This window comes from Cordyceps militaris (genome assembly GCF_000225605.1).
Source record: "Cordyceps militaris CM01 unplaced genomic scaffold CCM_S00002, whole genome shotgun sequence".
Lineage (NCBI taxonomy): Eukaryota > Fungi > Ascomycota > Sordariomycetes > Hypocreales > Cordycipitaceae > Cordyceps > Cordyceps militaris.
Window position 1 is genome coordinate 1,479,687 of NW_006271970.1, and position 16,929 is coordinate 1,496,615.

The 16,929-nt window shown below is 52.9% G+C and overlaps 6 protein-coding genes across 6 annotated transcripts; 5 read left to right on the forward strand and 1 right to left on the reverse strand.

Annotated features, from left to right (window-relative positions):
• Positions 1 to 1,170: 1,170 nt before the first annotated feature.
• CCM_02392 (cryptochrome-2) lies at positions 1,171 to 4,096 on the forward strand (the record flags this gene model as incomplete). Its single annotated transcript, XM_006667544.1, has 4 exons — positions 1,171 to 1,340; positions 1,405 to 3,090; positions 3,178 to 3,888; positions 3,955 to 4,096. The coding sequence occupies 4 exons, from the start codon at positions 1,171 to 1,173 to the stop codon at positions 4,094 to 4,096; spliced, it is 2,709 nt and encodes a 902-aa protein (XP_006667607.1).
• Positions 4,097 to 4,855: 759 nt separating this feature from the next.
• On the forward strand, positions 4,856 to 5,796 carry CCM_02393 (uncharacterized protein; the record flags this gene model as incomplete). Its single annotated transcript, XM_006667545.1, has 2 exons — positions 4,856 to 5,217; positions 5,301 to 5,796. 2 exons carry the CDS (start codon positions 4,856 to 4,858, stop codon positions 5,794 to 5,796), a joined length of 858 nt encoding a protein of 285 aa, XP_006667608.1.
• Positions 5,797 to 7,651: 1,855 nt separating this feature from the next.
• CCM_02394 (uncharacterized protein) lies at positions 7,652 to 8,365 on the forward strand (the record flags this gene model as incomplete). Its single annotated transcript, XM_006667546.1, has 1 exon — positions 7,652 to 8,365. The coding sequence occupies one exon, from the start codon at positions 7,652 to 7,654 to the stop codon at positions 8,363 to 8,365; it is 714 nt and encodes a 237-aa protein (XP_006667609.1).
• A 797-nt stretch (positions 8,366 to 9,162) lies between these two features.
• On the forward strand, positions 9,163 to 9,622 carry CCM_02395 (uncharacterized protein; the record flags this gene model as incomplete). Its single annotated transcript, XM_006667547.1, has 2 exons — positions 9,163 to 9,216; positions 9,263 to 9,622. 2 exons carry the CDS (start codon positions 9,163 to 9,165, stop codon positions 9,620 to 9,622), a joined length of 414 nt encoding a protein of 137 aa, XP_006667610.1.
• A 164-nt stretch (positions 9,623 to 9,786) lies between these two features.
• On the reverse strand, positions 9,787 to 11,464 carry CCM_02396 (adenylate cyclase, putative; the record flags this gene model as incomplete). Its single annotated transcript, XM_006667548.1, has 3 exons — positions 9,787 to 10,049; positions 10,363 to 10,968; positions 11,020 to 11,464. 3 exons carry the CDS (start codon positions 11,462 to 11,464, stop codon positions 9,787 to 9,789), a joined length of 1,314 nt encoding a protein of 437 aa, XP_006667611.1.
• A 588-nt stretch (positions 11,465 to 12,052) lies between these two features.
• On the forward strand, positions 12,053 to 16,783 carry CCM_02397 (ABC multidrug transporter, putative; the record flags this gene model as incomplete). Its single annotated transcript, XM_006667549.1, has 12 exons — positions 12,053 to 12,783; positions 12,842 to 13,383; positions 13,435 to 13,890; positions 13,969 to 14,340; positions 14,433 to 14,792; positions 14,854 to 14,980; positions 15,038 to 15,109; positions 15,168 to 15,215; positions 15,270 to 15,950; positions 15,998 to 16,075; positions 16,129 to 16,509; positions 16,570 to 16,783. 12 exons carry the CDS (start codon positions 12,053 to 12,055, stop codon positions 16,781 to 16,783), a joined length of 4,062 nt encoding a protein of 1,353 aa, XP_006667612.1.
• Between the last annotated feature and the right edge of the window lie 146 nt (positions 16,784 to 16,929).

Genomic DNA, 16,929 nt, shown 5'->3' on the forward strand with positions numbered 1-16,929 from the left:
CGTCGCGACGACCAAAGGAACGTAATGTTTGCTTGTGGGCGGAAATGTGTATCCAACAACGGTCTCGGTAACAAGTGACGTGTACATAGGATGATAACAATGGCGTAAAAACAACAACCAGGAAGAGCCGTGCAGTCGTGGGTTCCTGACGGATGCAGCTGGCAGCCTTTGGCCAGAATAATGCAAATCATCGAGTTCTCCTTGTTGCTGCCGTTGTGGACAAATCCACTAATAAAAAGTCGCTGCCAGCTGGTGGGGTCGCGGGGCAAAAACGAGCTGCCAGCTCCAGCCGCCAAATCCAGCCGTTTGTTTAATAGTGGGCAGCTGGCAGCTGGCACCAGACAGCTGGCAGCTTCAAAAATACAAACAGCAGCCTCATCTAGGTACCTAGGTAGGTAGTTACGCACAAGCAACCTCGATCGTGTCTTGCTGCAATTTCATCCACCATAATCATTATCATAGACATACAGGCGACCCAGCTTCAACTAGTAATAGCGGCAGGCTGGCGTCGTTGTAATTTTATTCCGCCCAATCGCTTTTCTCCCAGTCATGCAAACATGCTTTTTCCAGTGCCATAGTGTAGGTAAGCAGTTCAACAATCATACCAACCAGACAGTTCAGTCAACTGATTGAGCTGGGGGTTTTTTTACATGCTCTTTCTATCGCGGCTCTGCCCCTGACAGCTGGCTATTACCAAGGCTGATTTGCGACCAGTCTAATGCCACACCACCCACCAGCATACGACGGCATCATTCAAGGTCAATCTAAAAAGGAAATAATCCGGGATGAATGTATATTCTAGTTACGAGGCGCATCGTATGCAAGGCCTGGTACATGTGCGATGTTTATAGGGGTTCTCCTCCTTTGCTATTATCAGGTCGCAGTATGCCAAGGCGGAAGCCAGGCCAGACAATGAACCAGCTGCTCGTTTACATGGATACCTTGCAACGATTTGGCACTAATTATAAAAGATCGGAGACAGATCTAGTTCTAATCGTGACAAGTCTGTATCGGACAACTGTGCCCTATCCGCCAAAACTGAGTTCCCGCGCTGACATCATGGATCCTCGAAAACGGCTACTGAGACAATATACACTTTGTAGTTGCCCAACTCTCTCATCAGCTACCACCAACATCGTACAACCCCTATTTCTAGCAGAAGCAAAAGCAATGGCAAAATCCAGAGTCATCTATTGGTTTCGTACCGATTTGCGATTGCACGATTCTCCTGCACTCAAGGCTGCTCTCGACCTCGACCCTGAAGTACTATGGCCGATCTTCACCTGGGATCCTCACTACGTGTATCGCGCACGAGGGGGACTGAATAGATGGCAATTTCTGTCAGTAGACGATGCAACAGACGCTTTCATACCTGGTTCGAATTTGCGTTAACATTCTTACTAGCCTCGACTGCCAGAATGATTTATCAACCTCCATCACCAAGCTCAACTCCAAATCCAAGCTCTTCTTGCTGCGTGAAGCTCCGCAGACAGTCTTCCCCAAAATCTTCAAAGCATGGGGTGTCACTCATCTAGTTTTCGAGAAGGATACCGATGCTTACCCCCTTGAGAGAGATGCAATTGTCAAGGCTGCAGCCAAAGATGCTGGCGTCAAGGTCATTACTTGCTCCGGCCGAACGCTATGGGACAGCGACGCAATCGTTGCCAAAAACAATGGCAAACCCACAATGTCTACTACGCAACTGCAGAGTGCGGGCAAGAAGCTAGGAGCTATAGATCGGCCTATTCCTGCACCGTCGAGCCTGCCGGACCCAGGTGAGATGCCGCTCGATTTTGAGCATGAGCAACCAACTAGCAAGCCAGATGCCAACTCGGAGCGCCGCACAAAAAAAGACACGGAATATCGGAGCATAGCTGGACCAAAAGGCGACTTTAGCATTGAAACCATGGAGGAGCTGGGCTTTCCATCAGCTACCACACCGCACAAGGGCGGAGAAACACGCGCACTCAAGCTGCTAGACGACATTGCCAAGGACAAAAAGTATACGGCCACGTTTGAGAAGCCAAAGACGAGTCCCGCGCAGTTTGAGCCGCAGTCAACGACTCTATTGTCGCCGTTTCTTCATTTCGGAGCCCTCTCCGTCCGAGAATTTTACTGGCGCGTGCAGGACATCGTGGACAAGTACGGCAAAGGTGCGTCTATGCCGCCGGCCAGCCTCACCGGGCAGTTGTTCTTTCGCGACATGTACTTTGCGGCACAGGCAGCCATAGGGCCCAAGTTTACGCAGACCCTCGGCAACGATCATTGCCGATTCATCCCGTGGCACCTCCCCTCCAAGGTGGACGAGGAGACGGGCCTTAGCACTGGCGAATACCGCGTCGACTCGCCCGAGGCGGAGCAGTGGTTCCAGCGCTGGAAGGTCGGCATGACCGGGTTCCCGTGGATCGACGCGCTGATGCGCCAGCTGCGGCACGACGGCTGGATTCACCACCTCGGCCGGCACTCGGTTGCGTGCTTCCTCACTCGCGGCGGTTGCTACGTCGACTGGGAGCGCGGCGCCGAGGTCTTTGAGGAGTACCTGCTGGACCACGAGCCCGCCTGCAACGCCGGCAACTGGCAGTGGCTCTCGTGCACCGCCTTCTTCTCGCAGTACTTTCGCATGTACAGCCCCGTCTCGTTTCCGCAAAAGTGGGACAAGAACGGCGACTTTGTCCGGCGCTGGGTGCCGGAGCTCAAGGACCTCTCGGCCAAGTACATCTACGAGCCCTGGAAGGCCCCGCTGCTGGACCAGAAGCAGGCTGGCGTGCGCGTCACGGGCGACGGGCTCTCGGGCGACAAGGACAAGACGTACCCCAAGCCAATGTTTGACTTTTCGAAGCGGCGAGAGGTGTGCCTCGCGGCTATGAAGACGGCGTACGAGGCGAACCTCCTCGGCAACGACGAGCGCGTGGCGGATGGCAGCTGGGCGAACTTGTTCCCTCCGCACGGCGAACACGCTAGCATCCGGGATCTTGAGTTTGAAAGCGACAATGGCGAAGACGCGGACGAAGGCGATGCGTCGGACGATGCAAACACTGGACAGAAGAGATCAACCAAGTTGCAGCATATGCCAGCGAAGAAGCAGAAAACGTAAAAGTCCCATGCTGTAGAGTTCATGTCCACTTTTGGTCAAGTTGAGGATCACATATTTTCGTGTCCTACTATATACATTAATAGATGTTGTACAAGAATGGCCCTGTGGAGCTTGCTAGAATTCCGCCCTGTTATCCGCGAGACGTGCGAGCTCCTCCGCCCAAAGTCGATGATCAGCAGCGTCATTCGCGTTGTCTGTCTTGGCTGCCCTATCCAGCTCTATGGCGGCCATCTCCTCAAAGCACTCGAGCGCGCCCGTGCAACCCGCCTTGAAGAGGTGCTGCAGGGCTGCCTCCGGGTCGCTGCCGCGCAGCAGTCGGCCGAGCACCGGCTCGGCCTCGATGTAGCCGTCGTCGGACAGCTGGCGGAGCATGGCCACGGCCTCGTCTGTGCGGCCGCGCCGGCCCAGCGTCATGCCCAGCGCCAGCCGCGCGTTGGGCTCCCAGTGGGCGAAGGCGGCACTGCCGCCAGTGCCCGCGTGCGTTCGCAGAACCTGGCGGAGCGCCGCCTCAGCCTCGGCGTACTTGCCCTGCTGGTAGAGGATCTGTCCCTCAATGGCCACGGCGACGGGGTCACCGCTCTGGACGAGTGCGCGGAAGCGCTTCTCCGCGGGCGCCATCGCCGCGTCCTGACCGTACCGGCCGGCGCGGGCCATGACGGCGATCAGGCTACACGTGGACGGCGCGTACCCCCAGTTTCCGGCGGTGAACCAGAGCGCCGACGCGAGACCGCTCCGACCGCCGCGGGACACTTCCATGACTATGCAGCCAAGGTCATGCAGGACAGCGACTCCTGGTAGTTTTTCTAGGTATTTGTTAGCATTCGCGGCCTCGTGCCAACCGCTTGGTGACATACTTGTAGGCGAGAACAGCTGAAAGGGGCTGTCGTGGTCGCGGACATGGAGTGTGAAGGCGGCCAAGCTTTCATAGTACTCGGCTGGAGAGAGGAGATTGAAGTCGTCACTCCTGTCGCGTATGAGAGATTCGACGACGGATGGAGGTAGACTTGTGAGATCGAGTATACTGTCCGCCAAACGTCGCTTCCTGCTGGCCGCCTCTTGAGCCCCTCTCGTCGGCTTCAAATGCGCCCGCGGTGGCTTGGAAGAAACGGAGCGCCTGCATCGGCATTGAGACGCAAGTCGAGGATATAATCTCGGCCGTTGCAGGACGAGGTATCGACTGAGTGTGGACAGAGCCAACTTTGCGTTTTGCCCTGCTACCATGTTCGCCCCGTCGGGTACCTGCTAGAGCCGAGCAGCAGCGTGCTATGCGCAATGCGCAATTGAATTGCCCAAGGATGTCTGAAATTACAAGAAATCTGACGATCCGATATCATGAGAACATCTGTGCAGGATGATTGGGATGGAAGCAGAGGTTCGACTTGCACTGGAGGGACCGAGACGTCATTTGGCCAATCAGCATCGCGTGCTTCTGGTAGGTCGGTGTCACGGCGCCTGGAGAGGCCGAAAGCCTTGAGGGCCCACCTAAAAGTTTTGATAACGCAACATCCAGTCCGACTTTGCGCAACAATTTGAACCACAGCCAGGCTGTTAAAGACTGTATCGCGACGCTGTCTGCTGATTGTGTTTTTTACTTCTTGATTGCTCTGAGATAATTTACCCTGCCACGTCTACACTGGAGCTCAGACACTCGCCACCCCGTGATCAAGCCGCGCCGGCGCTTCGTTTTTTTACCAATTCGCCTATTGTACACTTTTCTCGGTGGTTTTTACAGAAATCAGGGAGGCTACATAAAAGATTACAATGGCGCCCGTTACGCGCAGGAAGCAAGCAGAAATGGAGGCCAACTCGTCCGCTGCAGAAGAGCCTTCACCCGCGCCCAAGGGCTCTGCGACCGAGCGCGGCCAGAAGCTCGCGCTCCGGGCCAGGGATGACGAAAACGAGAGCTCGCCTGCAGAGGCAGCGAAGAAGAATACCGTCATTACTTTTGACGATGAGGAGATGAGCAAACCTGTGGTGATCGAGAAGACCATCACAAAGCCCATCGAGCCGGTGGAGGAGGAGGAGGGGGAGAGCGAAGATGAGGCGCCCGAGACCGTTTCGACGGCCAAAGTTGCGTCTGAGATGAAATCTGCCGCCAAAGCTACGCAAAAAGCTACACAAGAGTACGTTTATGCCCAATACACCCCTCAAATCTTGAGCAAGTTCAATCCCGAGCAAGTGGCGTGTGATCTAACCGCAGACATAGGCAAGCGGCCGCGCAAAAGCGAAAGCGCCAGGAGCGCGACGCCCAGCTCAAGAAGCAGGCTGGGGAACGCAAGAAGCTAGATGATGCCCGGTCGAGCCCCGCCGCCGCCGAGAGCGAAGCCGCCGACGAGTCCAAGAGCCTCGCCACCGCTCGCCCGTCCGCAGGCCGCCGCCGAAGCGACGTTCCCGCCCTCCTCCCCGCCGAGTACCTCACCGACTCGTCCGGTGAGAGCGACGACGACGATGGCGAGGGTGCTACCCGCCGCTCCAAGCCCAAGCGCCGCAAGGTGGCCACCGTCGAGCGCCTCCTCACCCGCCTCGACAAAGGCCCGCAGGACGCGACAGTCGGGTCCACGGTGTACCAGGTTTCCCGGACGACGGACGCGCGGCTGCCGCCCAAGGCCAACAAGCAGGGCCGGAACACCAAGGCACTGCTGCTCAAGAGGAACCGGGCGCCGGTCAAGGCGCGGCGCGGCGGGTTCCTCATCAAGAGGTAGTAGAATGGGCGGCGCGGGGAGGAATGGATGGCAGCTTGTTTTACTTTACCGCGCCAAAAAAAAAAACGTTTCATGGTGGGCACTTGTCGGAATCGGAAATCTTGCAGTTTGTGGCTACAGACAAGGCGACGATGTGGCGGCCGCATCGATCCTGCGCATTTGCGTGCCCGCTGTTTGTGCATAGCTATTTATATAGCTTGGCCACGCCGCCATCAGCATGATTTGACGCGGCGATGCCGCTCGAACCAAAGCTTGGTCTGTGTGAATGCCATTTCCACTCGCATAATGCGCGCGGCGATGTTTGGCCTTGATACCAGTGGGCATTGCTACTGGATGAGTAAGGCACAACAGCATAGGGAAGAAAAGGGCATTTGGCGTCTTGGGATTGCGAAAACTACAAATTACACAGTAGGAATACTGGCGTTGGGCGGTTGATAAATTGTGTGTGTTTTGGTCGATTTTTTTTCTTTTCAGTTTTCGAGGTCATATCTACATTGTACGTTCATATTCTTTGTGTCTGACAGTCTTCAAATTCGTTTCAAAATATGCACGCAGCTGCATCATTGAGGTCTCGGCATCGTGCGAGTTCATCAGAGCCAAGAAGTCGTTCATGTTTCAAGGCCTCCTCGCTAGCTTCTGGGTCGGCATTTCATGCTAGCACGGCGACACCGAAAACCCTGCGGAGCAGCCTTATTTATTTCCCCCAACCGTCTTCTACTAGTGGGCGCTGAAAAGGAAGAAAATCGTGCTAGTTGGGATAAAACCACCTCATGCGACTCTCCACGAGCAAACCCCCCCCCCCCCCCCCCCCTCCCTTCTCCTGTTTCCATCCTTGTTCCTGCGCCATTGCTAGTTGCTTGGGGCCGCCGAAAGGCGGGATGACCGCTGTGGTCGGCAGATAATACCACGCCGGAATTGATACAGGAGCACCGCTTGACGACCCCGGTCAACAAACCAACAAGGGCTGAAGGAGCTCGTCCGGGGCACCGCCGCATGCTGGACCCTGAAGACCCTCGTTCGACGGGGTCAAGTCTGTCGAGCGTTTGCACGAGCCGTGGCGGTCGAGGCTTCCTGAGGTTGTTCGCATCAACCCATCGTTGATTAACGTTGCACTACTGTGTTGGTGTGCTGGGCCTCGCTTGCCAGTCCAATTTCTGTCCTTGTCCCCTCACCATCCAGGCAAAGACTCCCAGCTTCATGGCCAGCGGCACACAAAGAGGAACGCAACGCACGGCAAAAAACATTGTCTGTAAATATTGTCAGAAAGTTGGCAGGGGGGTTCGGGTGAGGCGTAGGCTGTAGGCTGTTTATCCCCGCATCCGTGGGTCGGGGATCGGTATGGCGCAGCGGGAGCGGGCGATGTTGGGCAGCGATTGGCAGTGGAGATGGCGATGCCCGCCGCGTCCAGCGCGTCGACAACGTATAAAGAAAGACATGATTGTCTACACTGCGTCGTGCGAGATTTGCTGGCATGGCTCCTTTGCCCGTTCACGGTTCGAGTTCTTGTGTGAAGTGTGAATGGAGATCGTATAAGCGCCCTGCCAGGCAGCAGCGCGCCACGGGCGACGCTGGTTGGCTGCGGCGTGGCATGGCATGCGGACATGGTGAGGAGCTTTCTGCCAACGCACTGCCAACTGCCAACTGGCAGGATCCCGTTTGCAAACAGACGACGGAACAAATCACTACAAATACATCAAATCTTCTCTTCGCAAAACGACAATAAGAACACCAACATCAACCCAACTCCTTCATTCTTCCTGGCCTCGTGCTGCATCAAGCTCCCCTCCCTCGACTTACACGGCCTCCCCACTCCACCAAACAGCGAAACCCTCACCAACCCCCATCCAACATCATCATGGGCACCCGGCACCTCGTCGTCGTCATCCTCAACGGCATCTGGTACATTGCCCAGTACGGCCAGTGGGACGGGTACCCTGAGGTAGTCGGCATGCAGCTCGTGCGTCTGCTCGCCAGGCCCGACCTCGTGCGCGACCTCCGCGCCGGGCTGCCGCACACGTACGAGCCCGACGAGGCGACCGTGCAGCGGCTCGAGGCCGACGCCGCCGAGCCGCTGCAGATCCTCAACCACGTCGAGGCGCGGCTCGACCACAACGGCGAGCTGCGCTTCTCCGACTACCAGGAGTGGCGCCGCGACCCCCTCGCGCGCTGGGCGCCCGAGCTGCTCGACATGCTGCCCTCGCTGCACCGCGACACGAGCGCCGCCGTGCTCGTGCTCGTCGCCCGCGGCGCCTCGGCCGAGCGGCCCCTGCCCATCCACCGCCAGCCCGAGTTCGCCAACGACGGCCTGTTTTGCGAGTGGGCGTACGTCGTGGATCTCGACACCGACGTGCTCGAGGTCTACGAGGGCGCCGCGGCCAAGACACCCGGACACCGCTTCGCCCACGTCGGTCCCGACTCCGCCACGGTCCCCGTCCTGGTCCTCTCGCTGCCGTTTGACAAGCTCGACGACTACAAGAACGACCGGAACGCCTTCGTTGCCCGCATCAATCACGAGATTGATGGCATCAACAAACGCAACGCGGCAGCTCGCAAGGAGCTAGACGAGTAAGGCATTGTGGTGTTGACACGATATAATATCATGAAACAATGGCTTTTCTGTTAGTCTGAGAAGTTGGTCCCTTATACCGTCTTAGCTGTTTGCAAAACAAAACGTCTCGAAGTCCACCCATCCCTTTATAAGTGGAATCGCGTCCTTGTCCCCCCTCAACTCTCCTTGTATTGACAGCTGCCATATCCGGTCACTTCTTCAATAGCCACGCATCCATCGCCCAATATATGCGTCGTATTCCGCAGCGTAAGTTATGTCTATGATACCGGTGGATCCATGAAGACTTTCACCTCATCAGCTCCAACGCCTCGTACGTCTCACGCTTATTTACGACAGCTGAAAATTTTGCCCCCATATCCGACAGTAACATTGATTTAACATGTAGAAATTAGAATTGCTTCCAAAAGAAAGGGCGACTGGTCCTGTTCCAGCGGAGCATGCGACTAGAGTCTGTGTGGGTTGCGTACAAATAAATACCGGTAGAAAATTGAGGGCGGCCATTATCTTGGCGACGTAGCGTTTCCTTAGCCATCCGATGATCGACAAATTGACATCTGATTTATTGTCTGCTCATTTAATTGCCGTGCAAGGAAACTTACACAGTTGATGATTATACGCTGAAATGATACAGAAGTCATCCAACACAAGGAAAATGGCGTCGTGCGTGGCTTGCGCTTTTGAGAACGCCTTTCGACTTCCGCGATGGCTCGTTGATCATCGGTCGAAAAAAAATATTACCAAGCAAGAAAGTGACACTAGCTGAAGCCATTCCGCACCTAAAGGTACATACACTGAGAATGCGTGGCAAAAGAACCTCGATGATCTTCCGGACTTTTGCTGCTCCAGCTCCGGTGAGCCCAATACGTTGCCCCTCAATCTTGCACCTTCATTATACAGCATCATTCAAGAAGAAACAGTATGAAAACATCTCTTCTCTCAGAAACTACCATGTCTAGTCAATATAAGAATGATGACACTGCCAACCAGGCTGCGCCGGACCCTCCCCCCTCAAACACGAACCCCGTCACCGGCGAGCGACTTCCTAAGGGTTACATAGCAGTGTTTGAACCCAACAACTTTATATATACTGACAATAATGGCATTCGACACAACATTCATCTACCTGGAGGCACCTACAAGAAGGCTATGAAATATTATGAAGAGAAGAATTGGAACGAACTAGCCAAATTTCCTACATGGGGTAAAGTTCTACAATGCTATGCGAAAGAGAAGGGCCTGCTGACATTGCGTGCTTAGAGAACCAACAATATACGGTTCATGATGTAATTTTGAGAAAAGCGGATGCAGATAATGAGAGCCAGTAATATCATGTTAGCGACGAAAAAAAAAAATTTGGAGGGAAGGACTTTCGAATTTGGTCGTCGGTTCTCCGCTCGATAGCCTATAACAAAGAACACCGCTTAGCTCCTTCTAAGACCAAGTAGCAGAAGCGCGAGGATGGAAAAGCCACCGCCAATCATCACTGGCATAGTCACCCAGACGCCTCCTAACTGCAAGCCGAACTTGAACACCTGTGCAATGAGTGGCGTTATGAGGAGGTTACCTATGGTCTCGATAGTGCTAATACAGCTAAAAAGAACGACCGAGTTCTCGCCAACTGCTAATACAAGCAAATTCCTCAGGATCAGGTTATACATCGTACCAAGTGTCCAGATGCCGACGCCTAGATCAAGTTAAAAACTGATGTTCATATCAACACGAATCATGAACTAACCAAAGAGCATTATAGTGCTTGTAGATGCGGATATAGCTACTATCGATCCAATAAGAAACAGGAGCCCGCATAAACGTGCTAATAGCATATCTCGTATCTCGGTTGCCATTGAGAACTTTACAGACAAGATATAGGATCCAGCTGGCAGTAGAACCATAGAAGATAGGATAGAAAGGGCAACCTCCAGAGCGGTGAGATATGAAAGCTACTAGGGCAATCAGACATTAGTATATCGTAGGGGAGTATAGCAAAACAGAAACACCGACGTTTGCCCATGTCCATCCAAACCTTCTTCGCATGATCTGTGAGGTGAGTCCGTTTGATTGCCAAGCTAGTGTCATAACCAGCAAGCAAATGGCAAGCCTGAGGACGCCAGAGTTACATTGTTTGAACAGATAGGAAAACCCAGCTGTTGTTTCCTGGTAGCTCTTGAGAATTCGGGCCTTTAGTCCGGCCTTTCTGAGGTCGGCGTCGCTTTCGCTTGCGATCGCATCTGTGGAAGACTTTGGCTTTTGCGTTGGCTCAAGGAAGAAAAGAGCTAAGAAGATACACAGAACGGCAAACCCAAGGCTAAGCCACAGAAGCAGCCAAGGGCCGTAAGTTTGGATCATTTTGGAGGTTGCCATCGCGGCGATCAGGCGGGGACCGTAGGCAAGCGTTACCAGGACAGAGATGACTGAAGGACTATTCAAAAAATTAGCCAAAGTAAACAACAATGCCAAAGTATTCATGTACCGTGAAGCGTCGGTAGTAAGGCCTGTGATGTTGGAAAACAGCAGAGCATTAGAGACCTGCAGGCCTCCACCAATAAAGTAGAGAAGAGGAGCAGCCCAAAGAGAATAAACAGAAAAAGTTTGTGGCCAATAGCCTGTACTCTGTCAACAGAAGAAGGCTACTGGTAAAAGATGGTTGTACATACAGATAATTCGATCGCCCGCTGCGGCAAGAGCTATGCCAAAGGCGTTTAAGATGATGAACGGTTTCTGACCGTAACGATCGGCGAGTAGAGCATATGGTATGGCGGTAAGCAGCCCTGGCACAAGTTGCGCGGTGCCGTGCCATGCAAACAGGACGGCCAGCGCCGACTGGACGTCATTGTCGGCGCCACAGAATTCTACATCGGTGCGACCATGCATGTCACGGCAGAGATTCTCCTCGACGACCTGATGGAACGCATTGCCGGGCAGAGACTGGGACAATTCGAGCATCACAGAGTAGACGACGTAGACGAGAGTCGTCACGACCGATACGGGGCGCGTAAACGGCGACCGGCTGCTCTGTTGCAGTAGCGTGGGGGTGTCATGGCCGAGCAGCGGCGCCGTCTCGTCAACCTCGGGAAGCTGCTCATCATTGATGGTTGTCATTGTTGGAGAAATGGCTGCTGCTACCAACAAGCCTGTGATGGGGATGTGGTAGCGGGCTGTGTACAGTTGTAATTTGCGAGATCCTTCCAAAAGTTCCTGCGGGCGTGACAACGCCCCCTCACCCGGCCAAGCAGAAAGCTGTTGCGCGTCCTCGGCACAGAGTGTTTGTAGCCTGCAGTCACTTCCAATTTCCTATTCGCTGTCTCTCTATTGGCATCGTGAGATTCAGTTGGCGATATTTGTTTCCCGTCTGATAACTTCGAGAGCGCCTCCGTTCGCCTTGAGCTCTGTGGCTTGCTCACCCGCAACTGCGTCAGGTTTCAGCCAACGCGGCATCGTTGGAGACATGGCAATTCGAATTTTTGAGCTATCCGAAAGTGGCCGACTGGATTTTTCCATCGAATGCGAGAACGCACTACTCGCCATTCTCCCAGCGAGCTGTGCTCTGTTGGCCATGCTTCTAGTTGGCGCCAGCAACAGGGTGTGGCGGCGAGCCGCTTGCCGCAATCCAAATGCAAAGATCGTTACCACCAGCAAGGTATACGGTCGCATCCTCCTTTCATCACATCATAACTGACGCTATTAAAGATGGCCTTTACGATTCTCCTCATTCTACACTCTGCTTCCTTGGGTTTGTATTTTCGCCTATCCGATGCCTCGGTTTGGTCCATGGGCTCCAGTGCCGCGGCGTACACTGTCCGGTTCATCGCGGCCCTCTTCATCTGCCTCGCCTTGTTTCTTTCCAGACGACATCTGAAACTCACCACCGACCTATACCTATTGGCTACATGTATTGCTGATGGTTTTCGCATTCACACGCTGTGGGCCACTGTCAACCAGTCGGGCGAGTCTCAAGGCATTGTGCTTGCGGCTTTGCAAACAGCCATCATGGTCCTCAGTGCTGCCACGCTGGTCAACTCAGAAGTCAAAGCCAGCTTAGGTCTTCATACTATAAGAAGGAAAGCTGGGCCGGCCCATGTTGACGAGCCAAACAGTGGCACCCTGAGCGTGCTGTTCTTCGGTTGGCTCTGGCCGCTTCTTGCACATGGAAGCAAGAATCAACTCATCACCAGCGATACAGAGTCTTCCACAATACGTTCTAAAGCTATACACCAAATGGATGATGACTGGAAAAAGTGTCTTGATAAAGAATTTCTCTCCGAGTTTGGTATGCACTTTGCTTTCGGGGTAATTCTTCAAATCTTGAGCGCTGGCGCGACTATGGCGCAGCCTTTCATAATCCAAGGAATTGTATCGTATCTTCAAAGCGAAAAAAGAAGCCCAACCGGCACGTGGCTTATTATAGCTATGGTTTTCGAGTACGTCGAGTTGTTCATCTTCTATGCCAGCACAATACCAGCTAACTCACATTCGCAGCCAGCTGGCAATCAACATCCTGGAAGCTCACGGCCACCTGGCATTCATCCAATTGTCTATCCGTACGAGGTCCTTCATTGTGCACAAAGTGGCACTACGCTCACTTGCTCGTACCCCTCCAGCCGGCGGTTGGAGCGCGGCCAAGGGCAAAGTTATTGTCCATGTGACACAAGACTCGGCCGCAGTATCCGCCGCCATTAACATGATAGGAATAATTATTCCCAACTTTATCATTGTGGCCATTGGATCATGGATACTATTTAGAAAGATACAGCTTGCCTTCTTAGGGCCATTACTCGCGGCCGTAGTCTGCACGTTGATTCCCATCTTGTTGGGCAAGCCACTTTCCCGAAGCGAGCGAAACTTGCTGGAGGCCGCAGAACGCAGGATAGCAACAGTGAAGCATCTGATTTCCGAACTCAGAGATATTCGATTCGGAAATATGCAACATACTGTGGAGCGCCAGGCTGCCAACGAAAGACGACAGGAAATCATGGCCGCAAAAACGTTTCGTCGTATCCTCTGTGTTGTGATCGTTGTCGGTATGACTCAATATTTGCCCGGGTTTTTCTTATACTTGCTAATTTAGTAAGCTGTGTTTCTCTCGAGTGCTGCGATTCTGGCGGCCTTTGGCGGCTATTCCCTCCTGCCACAGCGCCAGCTCGATTACAGTGTACTCTTCACATCGCTCTCGACGATGCAAATCATGCTTACGCCTCTACTATCCATCATCCAAATGCTACCCAGTCTCATTGCGTCTCTGGTTAGTTGGAAGCGCTTGCGTGCCTTTTTTGAGCAAGAAAACGAACGCGGGCAAGCTCAGGCCCGGGCCATCACGCCAGAGAAGACGGCGACCTCGTCAAGTTTACCAGTTCTGGAGGAAGGCCTCGGCGTGAGAATGAACATTATTCCACCAGTAGCCGGTGACCTGCCTTTAAGAATGGAGAACTTGACGTCACTCTGGGCTGCTGATTCAACAGCTGTTCAGAATGCCAGCTTGTGTGTCGCAGCAGGGAGGTTGGCAATCGTTGCTGGTATCGCTGGCTCTGGTAAGTCGAGCCTTTTGAAGACAATACTAGGAGAAACTGGACTCGTATCAGGGACTCTCCATGTTGGTACAAACAAAGTGTCGCTTTGCGATCAAAGCCTCTGGTTCCTCCCCGAAGCCTCGATCAGGGAAAATATTATCTTTGGCAAAGCTTACGACGAAGCTTTATATCACGCGGTTATTACCTGCTGCTGTCTGAACCGTGACTTCAGTGCCCTGGAAGCTGGGGACGAGACGAAGCTAAGTGTCATTGGGGCTCCTCTCAGCGGAGGACAGCGCCGACGTGTGTCACTCGCGCGTGGTTTGTATGAAAGCGGCGATTTGTTCCTTTTTGACGACATCTTCAACGGTTTAGATGCCACCACGAGAAATACCGTTGCCACCAATCTCTTTGGTGCTCATGGCTTTCTCTCAGAGAGGCGCGCCGCTGGCATCCTCTGCTGTACTACCGGTAAGTCTTTTGCGTTTCTATTATGGAGAGGCCTTTCTCACTTTCCTAATTGTATCATGTCTATCGAGTGTCCTACTGACAATGCCTTTTAGCTCCTTTAATTATGTCGTCCTTTGCAAACACTGAATTCTATGTCATGGAAAGTGGTCGGCTCCGCGCGATCGAGAAAAGCCCATTTACAGACCATACAAGGGAGCATGAGGCCGCCGAGGGCTCTCGGACGGCTCAAGCTACCGATTTTCGAGATACTACAGGACAGAGTGACTCGACAGCCCGTCCGGACAGTGCCACGAGGGAGACTGACCCCGCTGTGGACGCAGGCGCTACAAATGAAGCAGCCAAGAAGAGCCTGGAGGCACATCGCATGTACTTCAAAGCTCTGGGTTCTCCTTTCGTAATTGCAGCCATTTTCATCTTTCTATGTATCTGGGTCGCAATTGAAAGAGCTAGCGGTACGTGCCTATCATGAATTGGTGGGAAAGTTGACATTGAGTCAACTAACGACTCGAACAGCATTCTGGTTGTCGCAATGGGCGAGCCATGCTACCAAAATAGGCACCGATCTTGACACGGGCCACTATGTGGGTATCTACGCTGCTTTTGCTATTACTGGGGTTCTAGCAGCATTCATATCTGTTTGGTATGTACTCTCATTTGCATGGTCTTTTTCACCACTTAACTAACTGTCTGCGAACAGGATCTTTTTCAACCAAGCTATTCCAAACAGTAGCGTCAGTCTGCATAAGGACATGCTTGCGGTACTTTCAAAGTGTGTATCATCGCCTCATATCCATTTCTTTCGCTGTCTTCTCACAGTAGTGTACCAGGACTCCCGTCTTTGACGTTGAGCAGCATAAATTGGAGACTGTGAATCGGTGCATTCAACCCTTATTGCCACTATCCCTTCCTGTTTTGCTTACACAATGCAGTTTTACGAATGATATCGAAGCTGTCGACCTGCACCTGCCGCAATCTTTGTTCAACTTAATCAGTGCGATTGCGTCGGCGCTTGGCTCCCTCGTAGTCATCGGCATCGGTTCCCCATTCACCCTCATCAGCCTACCCATTCTCCTTCCTATCCTCTTCTTCCTCCAGAAATTCTACTTGTGTACGTCATTCCAGCTTCGTTCACTTCAGGTTGCTGCACAAGCGCCAATGCTCGAAATGGTGAGCGCCATGTTGGAGGGCCGAACGACTATTCTCGCGCTGAGACAAGATCAATACATTGCGCGTGTCATGTCCGAGCGTATACAAAGGGGTCTGAAGATTAGATACTTGTTCCAAGCCGTGCAAACATGGGTCACTCTAATGCTCGGTCTCCTCAACGGATGCCTGGCGGTCGCGCTCGCGGCCCTCTTGATCGGCCTCGGGGGATCGAAGAGTGTGGCGTGGGGCGGTTTGGCGTTGGTAAATATCATACGACTTGGGCAAGATAATATGCTTCTTATGAATTGGTGGACATCTTTCGAGTCGAACATGGCGTCAATGGATCGTATCTATGGGTACGTTCACGCCACGCCAGAGCGCGGGCATGCACATGACATGCGTCCTCCAAGCGACTGGCCAGAACGCGGCAGCATTCGACTAGCCAACCTCTCCCTCGCATATAGGTACGAGTTCCTTCCTAACCGTTTATTCTAACTAACGCAAAATATAGAGAGCGTCATATTGTAAAGCACTTGAGCGTCAATATCCCCCCAAAAAGTAAGGTCGCGATTCTAGGAAGAACGGGCAGGTAAGTGACTTGGCTTTCTCGTTTCTTTGAACATATCCTGACTAAATGAGCAGCGGAAAAACCTCGCTCCTTCAGTCCTTCTTTGGGCTCATACGTCGCACGAGTGGATGTGTGCAAGTAGACGGTCTAGACCTTGCTGTCATTGAGGGCGACGCTATGCGGTCGCGATTCGTGGGACACCCGCAGAACTTCATCCCTAATGCTGGCGGAACAGTCAGACAAAATCTGGACTTGAACGATACTCTGCCGGTCTCTCGCATCGAAGAAGTGCTGACACGGCTGGCCCCGCCGCACATGGCTACGGAGATTATGGCCAAGTTGGATTCGCCATGGAACGAGTGCAACTTTTCTAAAGGTTGGCAGCAGATGATTGGCATCTGCCGTACATTGCTTCGTCAATCGAACATTTACGTGCTGGATGAACCTACAAGCGGGTACGTCTTTATAATTTAGTGTATTGTGCGCATGTGCAAGTTTGCTAATTGTGTTGATAGCATGGATAATGACAGTCACAACGCCGCCATGGAAGCAATTTTCAGCATCTTGTCCGATAGTACAATAATAGCTACCACACATGCTTTGGCGGGTATTGAGAATTTTGACTATATTCTTGTTCTCGAGGACGGGCGGCTTGTTGAGCAGGGGTCACCAGCAGAGCTGCTTGCATCAGAGGGCAGCATGTTGAATCAGCTTGCCAGCACAGATTGAAGGCTTTCGTTTTATGGCCTTTAAGGAATATGTGGCGATTGATATATTATAAAGTAAAGTAGTGCTATTAGCATAAGAGCTTTTTACTAAGGGTATAAGCCTTATATAACTTTACTAGTATATTTTTAAAGGTATTTAGATTTTAG